At 34.1% G+C, this 20,479-nt stretch overlaps 1 protein-coding gene across 1 annotated transcript in view; it reads left to right on the top strand.

Annotated features, from left to right (window-relative positions):
* The window catches only part of mRpL16 (mitochondrial ribosomal protein L16), a 72,300-nt gene that overhangs the window by 4,136 nt on the left and 47,685 nt on the right, over window positions 1-20,479 (top strand). The window contains exons 2-3 of the mRNA XM_090410766.1: window positions 2,758-2,823; window positions 18,895-19,052. Coding sequence (XP_090266892.1) covers window positions 2,758-2,823; window positions 18,895-19,052 — 224 coding nt within the window. The remainder of the gene's footprint in view (window positions 1-2,757; window positions 2,824-18,894; window positions 19,053-20,479) is intronic.

Here is a 20,479-nt window from a genome sequence, read left to right as displayed (position 1 = left end):
AATCTGAGTGATCCTAAGGGATCACTACTAAACTCATCTCTCTTGACATGAATCACTCCAGGAGATGAAACAGCTGTGGCTGTACTCAGTGGCAGGCAGAAACTTATCACCAAGTAGAACTGCTATACTCCCCAGGAAGCAAGCAAGCCCAATGATGAGCATTATTAAATGTTATCAGTGGGAGCAAGACCCAAAAAAGATACCAGGGTTGAAGTAATGCAGAAGTCATATATCATATACAAGTATTAAAAAGGTACAACACTTTATTAAAAATACTCTGGATTAGAGTTGTAGAAAGTTTTTTCACTTATAAATTAAAAATATCAAGAAATCATTGTTTAATCCTTATCCAAGTGTAAGCAAACAAAGTTTGCACATGAAGTTTCTTTTTCCTTCTTACTTTCTACAACTAGCTCTAATCCAGAGTATTTTAGTAATGTGTTATACCATTTCACTTCTTGTATGTGGGATATATATATATATATATATGACTTCTGCATTACTTTAATCTTGGTATCTCTTCTTGGTCTGGTTCCCACTGATTAGACCTTCATAAAAGTTGAAACCAGCCTTGTAGTGGCCCTTCCCAATGCACATCCTTTCAGATGTGCTTAATGTATAGCATTAAGCACATCTGAAAGGATGTGTGTTTTTCATGATGGAATACTAAGCCATTTAATGGCTTAGTATTCCATCATGAAAAATCATTAGGCTCTGTATACAGTAGCTTAGTCATAAAGAAAAGTACACTTGTATAAGGATTAAAAAAATATATAATTTCTTGGCATTTTTAATATAATCTTCTGATGATATTCCCCCCCCCCTTGCTTGAAATGTGCTCCTGAATTACATTCATATATTGTCTTTACAGTTTTTCATATACTCATCTAGCATCTACCCTATAGGATGGAAACAAGCCCATATTCAATCCATTCAGAAGAAAAGAGATAAGTCATCCATCAAACTATTGTTCCATTGCACCCTTACATTTTTTTGAAAATAATGGAGGCCATCAGTGCTTGATCCTTAGCAGATAATGTTGACATGATCCATCATTGGACAAGCTGCGGTGAAATCCATGTCATTCTAGACGTTTTCAAGTTATTTAAGTCAGGCTCAAAGACAAATTTCCATCTTATAGTTACCATCTACCCTTTGCAATTGAATTTGCCAATTTCTTGTGTAGTCATTTACTACATGCCATGGTAAATGGCTTCCTTTCTTCAGATTTCTAAATCAGTGTTGTAGTTTACCACGGCTCTGCATTTTTGCTTGTATTCTTTCTGCTGCTTATGACCTCACCAATCTTAAACAAAATGGCATTAATCTCTGTACCTCTTTTTTCGTTTTACCCTTGCAATACCCATATATCCCAAGCTATAAGTTTTTCATCATCAGTGCTTTAAGTACAGGGAGGACAACCATGCCACCAAAACACAGTTGTCCTGTTTCTCACAGGAAATACCATATCCTCTCACTAAAGATAAAACCGAGGCCTCATGAGATCAGATATCTCTTTTTGAACTCACTTGCATTTTTAGCCTATTCTAGCACAAGTGCATCATATCCATTGCTGCTTCTGCCTCCAAAAACTAGGTGTTCTTTTTCCACTCAAGACATTACTTTCCTGTACAACTAACACCGCATAATATCTGCCAGATATTGCAAGATAGGCACATCCTAATCTGCCTATCTTGCAATAGTGTTCTCATATATGGGATGATGCACCAAAAACCTCTTTAAAAATGCTTGATGCTCTCCAGAAGAGAGCTGTTTGGTTAATTATTAACTCCTGTCTCACTAAAACTCACTCCAGACACTTTCTCAGACATTGTATTTCTGTATTTTCTCAAGACATTACTTTCTTGTACAGTTCGCACTGGATAATTCCTAATCTGCCTATCCCAGAATAGTGTTCTCACATATAGGATGGTGCACCATAAACCTCTATATAAATACTTTGTGCTATCCAGAAGATGACTATTTGGTTAATTAACAACTCCTCTCTCATGCACATTCACTCCATCCACTTTCTCAGACATTGTATTTCTGCTTTGTACCTTATATGTACTTTCATGGATTCTGTTTCTCTTACTAGTTAATCATTCCTCCATTTATAGACCAGTACCAAATATACTAAGCCAATTTCTTGTCCACTTCTTTCATTCCATCTACCTCTGTGTTATGGAATAGAATCTCCTAGAGAGTTTTCTGTAAGAAATAATACATCTTGTTCAAGAAATAAATCAGCAGGTTTCTTCTTGACCATCTGATGCTCTAGGTTTTGCATCCTTTGTGTGGGATTGAAACTGTAAGGAATGATTCGTGTAACAAAGTTGACAGTGTAAATGCTGCATACCAAGGAAGATATGCTGTCACACTATCAGATGAGCCACTACCCATACATGTTAATTTCCAAACTTAAGGTATAAATTTTTCTTCTAATTCAAGTTTAATATGCTTTTCTCTCCCATATTCTGCCTTGCTACAGTTCTCTAATATAGAAAAAAAAAAAAAACACTCAGGTTGGAGATACCATTAAAAGAATAAATAAAATGTGATAAATATTTTTGAATACTTTGAAATATATCATCATGACTGATTTGGGTTGAAGAAAGGAAGCCTTTCTACCAACAGCTTCACACCAATGTGCATTAGTTTACAACAAGAAATTTATGTTCAATAAGAAATTGCATTATAAAAATGATTGCTCATTTTATATATCTTCATTTCCTGATATAATTTTGTTTATTGCAGGAAATTCTTCTTTTTTAGTAATTACAGCTTCATTAAAATTATGGCCACTTCCTCCTGTCTTTAAAGGTTAGTATTATTTTCAGCTTGCCTTTTACTGAAGATAACTAGTAGTGTAAAAATATATGAATATCTTATAAACAATATGTTAAGAATAAATCAGATTTAATTTCACTTTTATTCTATTCTGTTGGTTATCGGTTGTCCTCAGCACAGTTTGGTAGTGGTGGGGGCTACGAGTACTGTAATAATCTCAATTAATTTAAGTATCGTAAAATGTCGGCTGCTGCCATTTTGCTATATTCTATCTTATTTTTGCTCACACTCATTATTGTCTAACAAATTTGTTTTTTGACTGTGCCAGTTAGACTATGTATTGAGTGTGAGGCTATAAGATTCTAAACTGAAGACAAATTCAGTATTGTCATTATTCCCCGCTAAAGTTAATCTTTACTTTAATTCAGTCACGGCTTGATCTTAATCACTTAATCTAAGATTATACTCAACTTTCCATTACTTTATCTTATGCAGGTTTGAATTTTTGGCGATGGTGCATTGGCAAAATCAGTCCAATGTGCTGTTCACAAACCATTTAATTAAATCAAGAATTCTTATTATACAGCTCAATGAACATTAACTTATTTACACAATTGAATCACAGTTCATAGTTATTTACAAATGTTTCTAAATTAGGTTTAGCTCTCCCACATTTATATTCTTAAAACCTAAATGCAATTTAATACATCCTAGTCATTATACAAACTGAATATAAAGCACACCATGAGTGAGCTTAACTCAACATTAACTTATGCTACTTCATACAGTATTCTTCTTACTCTTATAATATTACACATTTTTATCATAATTATTTATGTTGTCATAATTGACTACGAACAGAGACTTGATGTGAATTGTTCGGAATTATTACATATCTAGGTACATACAATGTGTTGCATTCTTTACAATGTTCTCATTCAGCACAGTCCATTATACAAATCTTTTGTCCTCTTCCTTTCTGCTGACTCGCTCTTGATCTCCCACCAAACTTCTATGTCTGAGTCGTTGGTAATTCTGCACCCTCTTGAACCCTTAATTCAGCAACGTGGCAGCAATGACCGTACAATAAGTTGTTCCTATATCAGCAATCGACAGCAGACTTCTCATGGCGGAGAACCCAGGGAATGAGCTGGACTCGAAGAACCTCAGGATGTAAGACACTTCTTTCAATGACCAACAGTAGACATCACATGGTGGCGGACCCAGGTAAGAGAAGGTGAAAACCCTAAGACGAAGTCCCTCTAGATGCTAGAACTTATAAAGGCCTGGACTTCATGTTGTATGCATGCTTGCATCTTTCTTGAAGCTTTCATATATGGTCATGGATCGTCATCTGGACATGATGACGTCACATTTCATGCATATTTCGAAATTGCCATATATGGACGTGCATTTTCATCATTATATAGTGACATCATATTTCATGTATCACTTATAATAGTAATAACTGAATTACTATTATAAGTGATTTATTATATTTATTATAAAAAGTGATTTATTATAAAAAAATGAAATTTTTTTCATGTAGTACTATCATATCCTGTACACCCCTTGAGGGTACATGGCAGGAATTTGATGATGATGATGATGATAATGTGATTTATTATATACAAAAGGATTTATTTTAAGAATGCAAACATTGACATTTCTTTATGTAATTTCTTTAGGAAAAAAAAAACTTGTAAAAACGAATATGATAAATTATTTATCATGTGAGATTTTACACTATGACCTTAAGGCGTCCAAACTTGCCTTTTTACAGATTGCAAATCATTTTACCTTTCAGGTATGTTTTTGGCAATAAGTTGTGCTACCATTGGCCTTGAGGCTCTTTTGTCAGTCTCAGATCTTTCATCCTGTACACCAAATTACTTAAGCCCTTCTTAGAAAGCATGCTAATTGTGTCCTAAACACTAATTAGCATGTATCATAAACACTAAATATCCAATCTAATAGAATATACTAATAAAAATTCTAGAAAAAAAAAAATCTGAAGATTCAGATGAAACAGTTAATTACCTCTAATCTGTAGTGGAGTTAAAAACAAAAAGAGCAACAGCTTCAAACATATTCTAACATTCCATGTTCCTAATGATTCTAATTCATAACACACAATACACATAAATATTGAAGTCAAAGAATTCTAGAACTGAGATTAGAAATAAATTGTAGCTTTGTGACTCATTTTTGTCTCCACACTATAGGAAGGAAGAAAAGATGATAATGATGCCTTCTATTCAGATTTCTAAAAAATAAAAGATAAAGCCAACTGTGTCTGTCTTTTAGTAATGAGTGTTTTTGATATTACAGTAGAAACATTTTGCTTAGTACAAATATAGAAACAAATTGAAGCCATGTGCAACAGAAATGGGAACACTACTGCATTTAACCTCCCCAGACCAACCACCATGTCAAACACAACAAGAACAATGGCCCGAGTTCCCGGTATCCCTTAAATGGGACAGGAGTGCTTAAGAATCTCTGGCTAACTACTCAAAATAGGAACATGGAATGTTAGAACATGTTTGAAGCTGGAAAGCTGAGAAATGTTATTGAAGAAATGAGAAGACTGAAATACAAATCTTAGGACTGAGTGAAATAAGATGGCCAGGCTCAGGTAAATGATGTTCCAATGATTGTATTATTCTGGAAGCAGTAATAATACTCACTGATGTGGAGTAGGAATATTAATAAGTAAAGAAATATCTGAAAGTGTACTCAGATGTTATTCCATTCTCCAATAGGTTAATGCTCCTACAACTCAAAGGCCAAGCAATCAACATCAGTGCTATACAAGTATATGCACCAACTGCAGACAAGGATGATGCAGAAATTGACCTTTTCTATTCTCAACTGAAAGAACTTCTCAAAATCACAAATCAACAACATCAACAACATCATCATGGGAGACTTTAATGCAAATGTAGGGAAAGGAGTATCTGGAGTTACAGTAGGACAATTTGTACTTAGGATAAGAAATGATAGAGGAGATTGCTTAATACAATTTTGTTAAGAAGACCTAATAATTACAAATATGTGGTTTGAGCTATTAAAACAGAAGCCTCTACACATGGAAATCTCCATAAGACAATAGCAACAGTATAGTCAGAAACCACATTGATTACATTTTAGAAATAGTGTAGGGAAAGTAAAGACCTATTTAAAAAGTGCTGACATTGGTTCAGACTATAATCCACTAGTAGCAGAACTCAAATTGAGACTAAATCCAAAAAACAAAACAGGTGAAAAAACTAAATTTAAAAAACTTAAAGAATGCAAAAATAGAAAAAGAACTTAAATTAGAACTTAATAGAAAAATTATTTGGGACCCCAATGATGACAAATTAGAAGTGAATGAATTATAGAAAAAGCTAAATGAAGAATTATTAAAAATAAGTACCGAAATACTAAGTTATAGTACATCTCACAAGCAAAAGGATCGGATGACTGCTGAGATTTTATCCCTTATGAACCAGTGCAGACTGCATAAAGATAAAGATACAGGTTAAGATAAAATCTAAAATAAAAGAAGCCAAAGAAAACTGGTTGAAAGAAAATTGTAATGAAATTGAGGATCTACAAAAAAAAAAAAAAAAGTCTTAGGACTAATGAAGGAGAGATAATCCTAGAAACATCTAAAAAAGAAAAGTTTGGACTAAAACATTAAGGCACTATTTTCTGATAATAAACAAGACTTAACAAATTCAAGGAATATAGTTTCAGGTCCATCTATCTTGAAGTCTGAAGTAGTAAAGATGATCAAATTATCAAGAAATGGTAATGTGTGTGTGTGGGCCAGTAATATTGATAATATTGTAAAATTATTCAACAGAATTTATGACACCGGTAAACTACCCTCTGACTGGATGAACTCAGTCTTCATTGTATTGCCTAAAAAACCTAATACAAAAACTTGAGATGATTTTAGATTGATTAGCTGAATGAGCTAGACTCGCAAACTATTCCTAAAAATTATAACAGAATATACCTAAAATGTGGTGATCTGATTAGTGAAACTCAATTTGGTTTCAGAAGTGGCCTAGGATCGAGAGAAGCACTTTTCTGCTCACATATCATAGTACATAAAGATTCAGAGAATAACAAACTGACCTTTATATTTGTTTTATTGATTTTGAAAAGGCTTCAACAAGGTCCAGCATAATAAACTTATAAACATCTTAGAACAACTACGCTTAATGATAATAAGGATGTTGGAATCATAAAAAACCTCTACTGGGGGCAGTCTGCATATGTTCTAACAGACATCAGGACAAGCAATATCAAAATTGAAAGAGGTGTGAGACAAGGATGTGTACTATCTCCACTTCTGTTTAATATCTACTGAAAAGTTATTTCTCAAGGCCTTAGAAGGAAGAAAGGAGTAATCATAAATGGGCAATTAATAAATAATTTATGCTATGCATATGACACTGCTTTTATTACAACAAATATTCAACTAATAGAATATGTCAACAAAGAAAGTATAGAAATGGATTCTAAAAATTAACACCAAACAAAACAAAACTTATGATAATAAGCAGCATCCCTTCAATAACAGCTGATTAATTCTAAATGGAAATAAAATCTAACAAGTAAATAAATTCAAATACCTGGAATCCTGGCTAAATGAAAATTCAGACTGCAAAATGGAGATAAGAGCAAGAATTGAAAACAAGACAGTCCTTTATCAACATGAAACCCACTTTATGTAACAACAACAACAACAAATGTTGAAATTCAAGTATGAATGATGAAGTGCTACGTATGGTCAAATTAACTATATGGAGTTGAAACATGGACATTAAAGGCAAACACAATATAAAAAAAAAAAAACTGAGAGCCTTTGAAATGTGGATATTTAGAAGGCTGCTCAAGATCCTATGGACAGAAAAGGTGAAGAATGAAGAGGTACTGAGAAGAATAAATAAAAATCGAGAATTAATCTTGTGAAAAGGACATCTAATGAGAAACTATAACATTCTCCAGGTAATACTAGAAGGTAAAATCAATGAAAAGAGAAAACCTGGAAGAAGAAAAATATCATGACCAGACAGTATAAAAAACTGGACTAAACTGAACACAGCTCTTAATCAGAGCCACTAAAGATGTAAATTTGCAATGGTGGTCGCTGAACTCTGTTAGGAAATAGCACTTAAAGAAAAAGAATGTTTTAATTAATTGGAGTATTGATATGCACTCCTTGATCGTATTCCTCTGGAATATTTTATGTCTATTATTCATGGCTAGTTTCATTTAAGTCTTTCAGAAACCCTAAAACACAGCCAACTCCAAATCACCAGAGTTAAAGATCAGTACTATCAACATAAGAAGCCTGAATGGCAAAGAAATGGAGCTAGCTGAGGAATTAGATAAGTACCAGATCGACATAATAGGGGTGACTGACACAAAAAATACCAAAACTGGTGAGATCTTTCTGAGCAATAAATACAAAATGATATATTCAGACAGTGACAATCAAGGAAAAGAAGGAGTAGCCATAGTATTCAACATTAAATACTTCGCTAATCTTCTTGAATGGCAGGCAGTGTCAAGTAGAGTGATGTGGACAAATATAAGAATGGGTAACTGGACAATGAGACTCATTTGTGCCTGTGGTCCCATAGAAGGTTCTACTAAGGTAGAAGTGGAGGAATTTTTTGATGCTTTAGAGAAAGCAACTAACACAATGAAAAAGGAAAAGTTCGTCATTTGGGGATCTAAACAGCAGAGTAGGAAATGATTGTGAGACATACAAAAATATTTTGGAAAAATTTGGAGAAAAGAGCAAAGCTAATAATAATGGCAAATATCTGTTGGATTTCTGCTCAGGACATAGACTGGTTATTACTAACACCATGTTCCAACATAAAAATGTTCACAAATTCACATGGAGAGAAGAGGCAAAGAATAAGAAAAGTCTCATTGACTATGTTATTGTTGATAGTGATGTTTCCTCCCTGGTGCAGGACACCAGAGTGTACAGAGGATATGAAATTGGAAGTGATCACTATTTAGTCTTGAGCAGGATAAAATTGAATTTTTTATTGAAAAGAATTATGTGTAAAAAAGTTTTAAAGCGAATAAAAGTTGAGCATCTCTCAGATGTGAACTGTAGACTAAAATACACAAAGAGTATTGTAAAAAAAAAATGAAAGAGCTTGAGAACAGGAATCAAACTTTGGAAATTCAGTGGCAAGCCTCGAAGAAAGCCCTGATTGATTCAGCCAGAGAGGCATGTGCTGAGGTTGTCTACAAGGATAGAAAAAAATACGAACTCCATGGTGGACACAGGAAGTTAAAGACGCAGTGAAGGAAAAGAAGAATGCATATCAAAAGTTCCTGGCAAATAAGTCAGCTTGTGCTCTTAGAGAATACAGAGACACTGTGTAAAACTAGCGAAACAAAAGTCATGGGAGGACTTTGGCAAGAATATAGAAAATAAATATCAAGAAGGTGGCAAAATATTTTGGAGGTTGTTGAAGAAGCTTAGGAATGGAGGAAAGAGTGCTGTAAAAGGAGTTAGAGATGATAAAGGTGACATGAAAACTGGAGAAAAAAGATATCCTTGAAGTATGGAGTAATTACTTTGAAAAACTGCTAAATGAACAAGCAGTGATGACAGCACAGTGGTAAAAAACACTACCAGGCATGCAGTCAGGAATACATATTCATACTTGAAATAGAAAACGCCATCAAAGGCTTGAAATCGAAAGGCAGCGGGAGTAGATGATATTCGACCAGATGTGCTGAAGTATGGTGGTATAAAAGTCTTATAGTGGCTGCACTGCATAGTTCAGAAAGCCTGAACAGAGGGACGAATTCCTGATGATTGGAGTAGAGCTCTCATAGTACCAATATATAAAAAGGGAAATAAAACTGAATGTGAGAATTACAGAGGTATTTCCCTACTGAGTGTTTCTGGCAAGATTTATGCAAGTATACTTGAGAAACGGTTGAGAAGAATTGTGGAAGAATTGTTCCACAATTCTTCACCAAGCTTTTCTTCTCAAGTGTACTTGAGAAGAAAAGCTTGGTGAAGAACAAGCTGGATTCAGGCCAAATAGAGGCTGTCAGGATCAGATTTTCACTTTACGACAAATAGTCGTGAAAGCATGGGAATATAACAAAGATCTGTATTTAATTTTTGTCGATTTGGAAAAGGCATATGACTAGGTGCCAAGAGAGAAGCTATTCAATACGCTACAGTTATATGGTGTCAATGGGACATTATATCAAGCAATAGTTAGTCTTTATTTGAGTTGAAGTACGCACAGGAAGATTGTTTAATGTTAAATCTGGCGTGAGACAAGGATGTACATTTCCCCTCTGTTATTCATTATCTATATGGATCACATTATGAAGGAAAGTGGTATTAAACATGATATCAAAATTGGAGATGTTAATGTCAGTCCTTTGCTTTATGCAGATGATGTTATACTTCTAAATAAATCCGCTACAAGTCTGCAAGATTCTCTGACTAAATTGAATAACTGTTGTAATAGATATGGTATGAAAGTCAGCAATAAAAGGACAAAGATGATGAAAATATGCAGAATCATTGAAAATGTCAACTGTGTTGTGAATGGAGAACTTGTGGAACAAGTAAAAAATTTCAGCTACTTAGGCACGATTTTTAGTGAAGATGGTAAATTAAATATAGAAATAGACAACAGAATCAGCGAAGCTTGTATGGTGGGAAGTCAATTGAATAAATTCATATGGAATAAGAGAGAAGTTAGTCGGAACACTAAATTAGCTCTATACAAGACAGTGTTCAAACCAGTTTTAACTTATGGATCTGAGAGCTGGGTCAGAAGTAAAACACTTGATCAAAGACTAGATATGAGAGTCCTGAGAAAGATTATAGGCATGAACAGATGGCTTCAATGGCAATATCATATTAAAAACAAGGATATTGGGAAAGAACTAGACATTGTCAGCATCCAGGAATGCGTTAGCAGAGCTAATCTCAGGTGGTATGGTCACTTAAACAGAATGGGTGCGGAAAGATTAGGAAGGAAGTGTTCTCTGCCAGGTTGGCAGGAAAATGACCCAGAGGAAGACCAAGATATAGGTGGATTGATACAGTACAAAGTGCCTTAGACGATAGAAATATAAGATATGATAATGTTGAAGTCTTGACAAGTAACAGACTGATTTGGAGGAAAATTGTAGATAGGAAGTTAGTAATGATGTAAATTTTTCATGTAGTACTATTATATCCTATACATCCCTTGAGGCTACATGGCAGAAATTTGATGATGATGAGACATCCAGAATATCTTCAATTTTTATATTATCTTTATCATCTCTGATTCTTTTTACACTACCAGTTTCTACATTTCTGAACCTTTTCAACCATCTCAAGAACATTTGCTGTCTTCTTGACATCTTGTACACTAGAATCTTCCCATGAGTTTTTGTTTAGCTGCTCTCTTAAGGTCTACTGAATGACTTGCTAGGAACTTTTGAAGATGACAAAGAGAAACTTTTTTTTAGTCGTATTCTATTACAGGACTGCCTCTTTAGTTTCTTTAATTACACCATGAAGTTCAGATTTTTCTTTCCTTGTATACAACCTTACCACATGTCTCCTTGGAATCTGGCCATGTCTGAATCAGTCAGTTATTTTCTTTAGAGTTTGCCACTGAAACTCCAAGGATTGGTTCTTGTTTTCAAATTATTAAATTTTTTTCTCCAGTAATAAAATTGTGGAAACCTTTAACACCACTTTTTTTGTGTAAATCCATAAAATTATATATCAGTGGAAAGATAATTTAATCAAGAATGTAATGCAACAAAGTTTGTTCAGTTATCTGTATCCTATGAAAAGTTATAGCCAAATAACCAGAAAAAAGAAGTACAACTTGCTTAGGTTGATATGAAGTAGCATTCCTTTATTTGAATGTAGCCAAAGAGCATGAGTGTTTAGAGAGCCAATCAAGTGTCATCTTGTTTTGGCAATGAGCCAATAAGGTCACAGTAGGATTCAGCTATTGATGTTATGTATTGGAGCTGAGAGGAGGACATTTGTCAGTGTGTTATATGATTGCTATCAAGTTGGTTGGGTTTTTTTGTGTTCTTTCATTTGGTGAGCTTGTAAAACGTAATAAAATTAAAGAAATGGCGCAAAGAGTTGACTGGTCACCCAGAAAGCGATGTAAAATAGTTCAAGTGAACAAGGCTACAGTTATGAAGAAATTAGAAGAAAAATTGATGGAAACTTAACCAAAGGTGGCATTTCTAAATTTTTGAAGGGGTAGAAGGAGACTCAGTCACTACAAAGCCAGACTGGTAAATTCAGGAAAAGGTGCACAACAGCAAGTGATGATAGAAGAATTGAGAGACTGTGCCTACGTGACAGAAGAAAATCATCTGGGTATATACAAGATGAAATGGCGCAATACAATGTCAAATTTGAGTGCAAGGACTGTTCGGCGCAGACTGCAGGAATTTGGTCGAAATGCTAGAATTCCACAAAAAAACCATTTTTATCTCTCAAACAAAGGTTGAAAAGATTAAACTGGGTTAAAACCCATGTTAACTGGATAGCAGAACAATGGGACAGTGTTATTTGGAGTGATGAGACAAAAATCTCCCTGTTTGGTAGCAATGACATAAAATACGTAAGGAGAAGAATCGGAAAAGATTTGCATCCTGATTGCGTTACACCTACCATGAAACACCCACTTAGTGTTACGATCTGGGGTTGTATGACATCAAAAGGTATGGGTAGAATTTGCATGATTAATGGGAACATAAATGCCTAAAAATACATACCGTATATTTTTGTGTATAATGCGAACTAGAAATTTCGTTTGAAAACTAGCCCTAAAATGCCATGTCCATGTATAATGCGATCTGTTAATCTTGTTCCATAACATTATAAATAATACAATACGAATTAACGAAAGAAATATTTATTTTAAAACAAAATGTCAAAATCCTTTAAATTCTTCTTCATCTTTTGAGTCATCAAACATTTCATTTATAAATTCATCTGTAGGCATTGCGTCATCAGTGTAGCAGTTGTCATCATCGTCATCATGCTCTCCATTTTGTTGTGCGTCATCCTCGCTCTTTCGTTATGACATCATCTTCTGATCCATCCATTGAATTACTTATTTCACATTTAAGAAATGAGTGTTGAATCATTTCAGATATGGTATCAAATCCCATGCTTCTTTAACCCAGCTGGTGATTAGGGTGATCTCAGGCTTCTGAAAATTCCCACCCTTTGTCATCTTCCCCAAACCCGATGACATCCATTCTCTCCATTTTTCACGTAAGTGATCTTTAAACAGCTTATTCAAGTGGCTGCAAAACAGAAGTTAGACCACTCTGTATGACTGCTAGGTCTGTACGTAACTCACGTGCTTTCTCTTTGCTTGCCTCCGTTAAATGTGCCTGGAACATATCCCAGACTAGTATGCTTTATTGATGTAACAAGCTACCTGGACGTATGTTCCATACTTGATCCAGCCACAATTGTACATCTTCTTCATCCATCCAACCTTTCTGATTGGCACGAACAATGACACTTGGTGGAAATTTCATATACTTTGGAATTTTCTTCCTTTTAAACATCACTGTCGGCTTTAATTTGGTTCCATCTGTCATGCATGCTAGAACAATAAAACACATTTTTTCATGTCCTGTTGTTTTTACGAGGACACCCTTTTCACCAACTGAGTTTACTGTTTTATTCCCAGGCATATCAAAGTACATGGGCATCTCATCCATATTGCCAATTTGGGAAAGTTCCTATCTGTGACACTTCTGTAATTTTATGATAAATTTATGGAAGGACTGCACTTTTTCTTCAAGCTGCTTTGGTAACTTCTGCACAATTTATGTTCAGTGTCGTAATGTTAATGCTTTGCGTTCCATAAATCTGTTGCACCACCCAGGCAAAGCAAGGAAAGATGAAATACCTGGTGTGTCCCTGAATTTACCATTCTTGAGTTGTAGAGCTCGAAAATGAATTGCATTTCTTGTTACTATAATGCCATCTTGTCGTTGCGTCAAAATCCATTCATTTAGCTCTTCTTCGAGTTCTGGAAAGGATGCTACATCTCCACAACGGGCACGTTTCGCTTTGGGGATTTTTTCAAGACTGTGTTTTTGCTTACGCCAAAGTCTAATGTTACTCTCTGCTACACCAAATTCTCTCATAGCAACACTGTTATTATGTTCTTCTGCAAACTGCATGACATGCAATTTAAATCCTGCTTCAAAAGATGAACGTTTACTGTTGGCTCATTTTCAGGCTAGGTTTGTTTAACGAATAATATTTAAAATGAACTGTGGTTAAACCGATATACCTAGCTGTGCTAATATCCCATCAAGGGGGCATGATATTAGCACTACTTACATTACTGGCTTTATGTGCAGATACGATGCACGCTCGGTCGCCGAATGCGAGTGGGTCAAGTAGTTTTGGTTGCATAGGCATTAGGTAGTATATATTGTGTGTGCAAGTCTAATAAGTTATATTTTTTAAGATCCGCATATAATGCAAACCTTACTTTAAGTAGTATTATTTACCATAAATTTTTCGCATTATACGCAATAATATACGGTAAATGAAATACTTGAGCCCAAACTGAAGCCTTCCGCACGTGATCTTTTCCAAGATAATGAAGCATTTATATTTCAACAGGATTCAGCTCCATGTCATGTTGCTGCTGTGTGCAAAAAGTGGTTTCGAGATAATCATATTCCACTGCCGGAATGGCCCTGGGAATAGCCCAGACCTTAACCCAATCGAAAATCTATGGAGCCGACTAAAGAAACTTGTTAGTCAGAAGCAACCCACCAATAAAACCCAATTAATAGAATTAATAAATCAATCTTGGTTTCACATTATAAGAGCTGCAGAACTAAAAAACTTGATTCACTCCATGGAAAGGCGTTGTAAGGCTGTAATTAATGCTAAAGGTTACCCAACTAAGTATTAACTCACATTGTGAGAATTTTTGTATATCTCATTTTTTCTATGTGTTTCACTTTTCTTCTTTATAACTGCTGTTCTAATAAAAAATCCTTCATAAAAGTTATTGCATTACATTCTTGATTAAATTATCTTTCCATTGATATATAATTTTATGGTATTACTCCAAAAAAAAAAGTGGTGTTATGAGCCATCAAACCTCAGAATACACTTTTTCCAAAAGGTTTCCACAATTTTAGCCACTAGTGTATTTGTATATTTCAGTCTACAGTTCATTTATGAAAGCTGCCCAACTTTGATTCTTTTTAAATCTTGAATTTTCTTATCTGTGTCCTCTCTCAATGTGAATTGTGCACATCTTTGCTGTAATCTGGTGTTTATTTGTGACTAGTCCATGCCTTCTCTTCAAATTTTCCCAAAACATTTCTGTCTGGGATTAATTTCCTACATTGCTGTTTAAATCTCCAACAAAAACCAACTTTTTTTGAAAGAAAATTTAAAGAGGCACGTGAAACGCTCATGCAACGATGTAATTTAAACAATGACAGGCTAAAAAATCTCCAAGTTTTGGATAAACATACAATCCTGACAAATGCACATCCTCAAATTAACTTGAGTACCTCACATAAGTGATACTGATCTCTGTAACAAAAAGAGAAAAATTAACATAAGATAATCGTAACATGAAAGTAAAAATAACTTCAAAAACCAAAAGGAATGGGAAATCTGGGTACCTCCCTTTTAATTTATATATATATATGTATGTGTGTGTGTGTGTGTTAAAGTATACATATATACATATATATGTATAAGGACTCCAGGCCAAATACTATAGGTCAAACCAGTGAAATAAATAATTTAAAGTATCAAGACACCTAACCTGCAAGAAAAAATGGATGAGATAATGATGTACTTAACATCTTAGTATTTCAAGTTCCAGAAATTGGTTTATAATTACCATATTACTGTTCTTACTATATTCTTGATTCAGATTGTACCAGTATAGTCTACTTTAATTTTTTAGCTGACTGTTTAACTGACTATATCATTATAATATTAAATCATAAGAGCTCTGTAGGTAAGAGAGGGGATTTTCTCTTTCTCTCTCTGTTACCCTAAGAAATATGAACTATACACACATACACAGCATTGAGGAGGAACACAGTAATCAATTTAAGTGACTCAATTATGAGTAGCATTCAGTCAGAGTTCCACAGAGATTTACTGGAAGAGAAAAGTTAATTACTGGAAATAACTTTTCTCTTACCTAAAATAAAATTTCATTTGCAGTAAACAGTCAAAAAAATCATTTGCACAAAAGACAATATACAGATTTCTTCAATATAGAATGTTCATTCAGAATTACTCCTTTCCACTTAGAAGTTAAGCATGAAGACAGTTCCTTCTTTGAATTAATGAACATATATTTTGCAATAATCAGAATAGATGATATTCTGATAGATGAATGGTTTATAGAATTCCAAGCTCAATTTTCCTAGAATATGTTATTCAAAATTCAGAACAGAAAATCCAAAACTCTTTTCTTTGCTGAAACCACCATATAGGTTTATTGGCACTTACTGAAGAAATGATTCTGTTTGTAACTACTTAGAGGATGGCATTTGCTTTAACTGAATTGAAAAGAATTCATGTATAGAGGCTTAAGTGCTGTGAAGACATAATGTTGGAGGTTTAATGGATTTTTTACAACACTCAGAAAGGATTAAAAATAATTTAATACTTCCTATATTTCATCCTAGTCACTAGGGCATCTACGGGGATTACAAAAATAACTAATGTAACATAACGCAAATATCATACAATACTAAGCCCAACCACGTGGGTGACACTAAAGTCCTATCTAGGTGGAGTGCCCTCTAAGGGCGGTTGTAGGTGGCCTAGAATATAAAGTAGGATCTCTGGTGATGAGTGTTTCCCAAATTTTCGGAAGCTTAATGCAACCGTATTTATTAAGATTTGGTTGATTTCTAATAAATACGGTTGCATTAAGCTTCCAAAAATTTGGGAAACACTCATCACCAGAGATCCTACTTTATATTCCAGGCCACCTACAACCGCCCTTAGAGGGCACTCCACCTAGATAGGACTTTAGTGTCACCCACGTGGTTGGGCTTAGTATTGTATGATATTTGTGTTATGTTACATTAGTTATTTTTGTAATCCCTGTAGATGTCCTAGTGACTAGGACGAAATATAGGAAGTATTAAATTCTTTTTAATCCTTTCTGAGTGTTGTAAAAAATCCATTAAACCTCCAACATTATGAATTGAAAAGAATTACCATTTCATATTTCCTTCAAGATTATTAGTTGCTGTGCTTCTTAAATCAGCCAGAGTTTTTCCAGAAATGCACTGAAAACTGTCGAATCAAAGTATCATTAAATCACGGACTTCTGCTTATCCTTGTTTCATAGTAAACATCTAGAAATCCTGAAGTTGTAGAATTCACAGAAGAATATCCTTTTTCCAACTCACCTTTTACATTTTCCTTGTTTTATAGCTCTTCTTGGCTTGCATATCTAACCAACAGTTATTCAGTAATATGCTCATTCTTAGAAAAAAAAAACTGTCGTGACACAGTAGTGTGTAAGAAAATAAAACTACTACAATAAGCAAAACACCTATAGTTTATTCATACTGCAGTTCTTAAAGGATTATTTCACCAAGATAAGGAGTTTACTTATTAGAGTACTATAATTTTATTATATCCTTTTCATCTGTGCATGTGGTAAGTTAAGTAGCAACAGAGGTATTAATGCTTTTCTTTTGTAAACAAAAGAAATAATTTTATATGAACAGCTTTGAATTTAGGATAAGACTTACAAATGAATGTATATTTTTGTAGTAGTGCAAAAAAAAAAGTAAACATGAGTAAAATTGTGTTTGTGAAACTTTATACCATATGACTAGATCAGCTGTTAGTTGTTTTTTCAGGTGTTCTGTTTACTTCATTATGATGATGCCAATTGAGAAAATACGTTTTGTGGTTTCATAAATAGGAATCAGTAAGAATAGCATGGTGTGCATTTTGATGAGCATTTCAAAAAGGTTACCTTCTGGAACAATGATGAGGAAGTATTGTATTGTATTGAATTTTGGAATATGCTGAAACAACCCATGCATGTTGCAAAACAGTCAGATGCACCTTATTAAGCACTTAGGAGCATTGTTTCTTTGTGACCTACAAAAATCAACAGAGAATGCAAGCAGAAGTTGAAAATATTGCACTTGATTCATTGACAAGTTCTAATTGTAAATGAAGCTATCCAAATTCTAACTTATGTAACTCCAAAGTGATGGAATTGAAGGACTTTTCATGATATTCTTTAATGAAATGCTGCAACATCTTGGGCACAAAAGTTGCTGCTAAAGTGTACCACAATTAGGGCATTCTCGAATTGTGACATTTCTTGTTAGGGAGCCATCAGTAGGCATCACAGAATATCAATTTGGTGTACTGAACATCTCTACTATATTATTCTGCTGTATAACAGTCCCGAGATCAACTTATTTTGTGCCACAACCTATCAGAAAATCAATAGGCTTTCTTCTTTGCAGAAACAACAGTCACATCTTCACTCTGTCTAGATATACTCCAGATGGTCCTGATAACCCAGTTGCAAGAGTGATCACCTTTTCCAGCAAGATGGGCTCTTCTTTGTGATTTCACCATTCAGCCACTCATAGTGACATTTTAACTGGCAGTTGGATGAAAAGGAAAGAAGAAACCTAATGCACGTCCTCCAAGATTTCCTGTTCTCATCCTTTGTGAGTTCTTCCTCTGGAGATATGTGAAGTGTTTATCTACCACCATTATCACAAACCCTACAAGATCTGATGAGACAGATTTTCAGTTCCATTGACATGTTTACTTTGAATGTGTTTTTTGGTTTGGAAAGTTTTCTGTGAATTGGACTGTTGTTGCTTTGATGTTTGCTGTATAACAGGTAGAGTGTATTGGGAATTCAATGAAACATTTGCAATCTGAAACTTGAATATGTCTCTGACACTTTTTTTTTTCACTATGTATAATTTTTATTATTACATAATAAAATTAGAAAGTGAATTATTAACCCCTGCACATCAAAATTGTGATGTTCATAATTCTAGATATACAGATACCAGAAGAAAGAAAACTACCTGTTATGGACAAGCTACCTTATCTTCAAACTAGTATGAAACCACCAAAAATGCAGAAGAGATTGATTGACATTAGAGGACCTGAACTTGTACATAATAAACTTCTGTACAGACAATATGGAATTATAGTAAGTTCAAGAAACAATCACTTATATCAGTTTGATGTTAGATTGTTAAAAAAATTCAACATAATTCAAACGCTTTCAAGAAAATGTCACGGCAACTGCATTGTCTTAAATGTAAGATGATATTCTGATTTTTATAGAATATATTGATTTTATAAATTCTGTGTTATACATCTCAGTTTTCAGAACTGAACTGAAAAAAAAAAACTTGATAATTTATGATGTTAACACATTGTAAAAATAAAGATGTTTTTATGTTTTATACTTTAAAAAATGTTTGTACTTCAAAATTCAATATTTCTTGTCTTTTCTTATTTACTTTATTTTAGTACTCATCTATTTAACTTATTATACTTAACAGTCGTAACTCTGTTGTTGTTGTAATCTCATTGCTTCAAATTATCTTTATCTTTTAATCCCTTCTGTCTATCAATTTACCCCCCCCCCCTCTCAAGGGGATTAAATAGATTTTAATCTTTGTCTAAACAGCTGGCTTTTTCTTACACTGATTTCTGAAAATTTATTTTTATTTATTACTGCACCATCAGAAATCACAGAGAGGACTTGTATATCCTTCCTAAGGAAAAAAAACTCAGCAAAAACATGGAAATATCTGTAATATTTATCTCTACGTCAAGCAACGCAAAAATCTACTATTCGTCAGTCGTGGCTACTTTAACTCTTCAGGTCACACAGGTTCTGTCTTTTTATGAGAAGTGCATTGGTCAGGCAGAATCAGGCAAGTTATTTGACAAACAAAACAATTTATTTATGCTAAATAAGGTACATATAAAGTTAATACTACTCGTTCAAGACAATTCTCTGGCTCCAAGTTTTCTCAGCAATTTTAACATAGAAATACTAAAAATCCACGTGTCTGGCTCTCCACTTGATTAATTAAACAATTCTACCTTAAGCCAAATGACTATTACAATGATTACTCTCACATCCATATCAGACATGGGAACAGACTTGTACACACTTTGCATTAAATTAACTCAGACTATAAAGATTATTAAGCATACTAAACCTCTGACATATATTAACATTAACTAATTCCTCGTTACTCTGCTAACTACTTCACAATTGCTATAACAAACGGCCTTCCATCTTTACTATGGCTCTTAAAGTTAACAAACAAAAAAATCAGCAATCTTTGCCATGAATTTCACACCTAGGAAAGTCCTACACAAAAGTCTTACTTGCTAATTAGTCATCCAGTTCCGTTTACTAGATCGTTGACACTTTTTTCCACTTTCCAGTAATATTCACTCACGGGCACTTTTTGCGACACCGATGATACTTCCAGATGGATTTCGTCAAGGAATTTAGCGGCAGAAATTCTGGAACAGTTCTTCTTTACTGCTAAAACGAATCTTTTATCATCGTCGGATTTCTGTCGGCGGAATGTGGATCCCTGTCCATTGAAC

This window comes from Typopeltis vanoorti, chromosome 20, assembly GCF_054136105.1.
Source record: "Typopeltis vanoorti isolate ZY-2024b chromosome 20, IOZ_Tvanoo_1.0, whole genome shotgun sequence".
In the NCBI taxonomy this organism is placed as follows: domain Eukaryota; kingdom Metazoa; phylum Arthropoda; class Arachnida; order Uropygi; family Thelyphonidae; genus Typopeltis; species Typopeltis vanoorti.
This window is presented reverse-complemented; position numbering and strand designations above follow the sequence as displayed.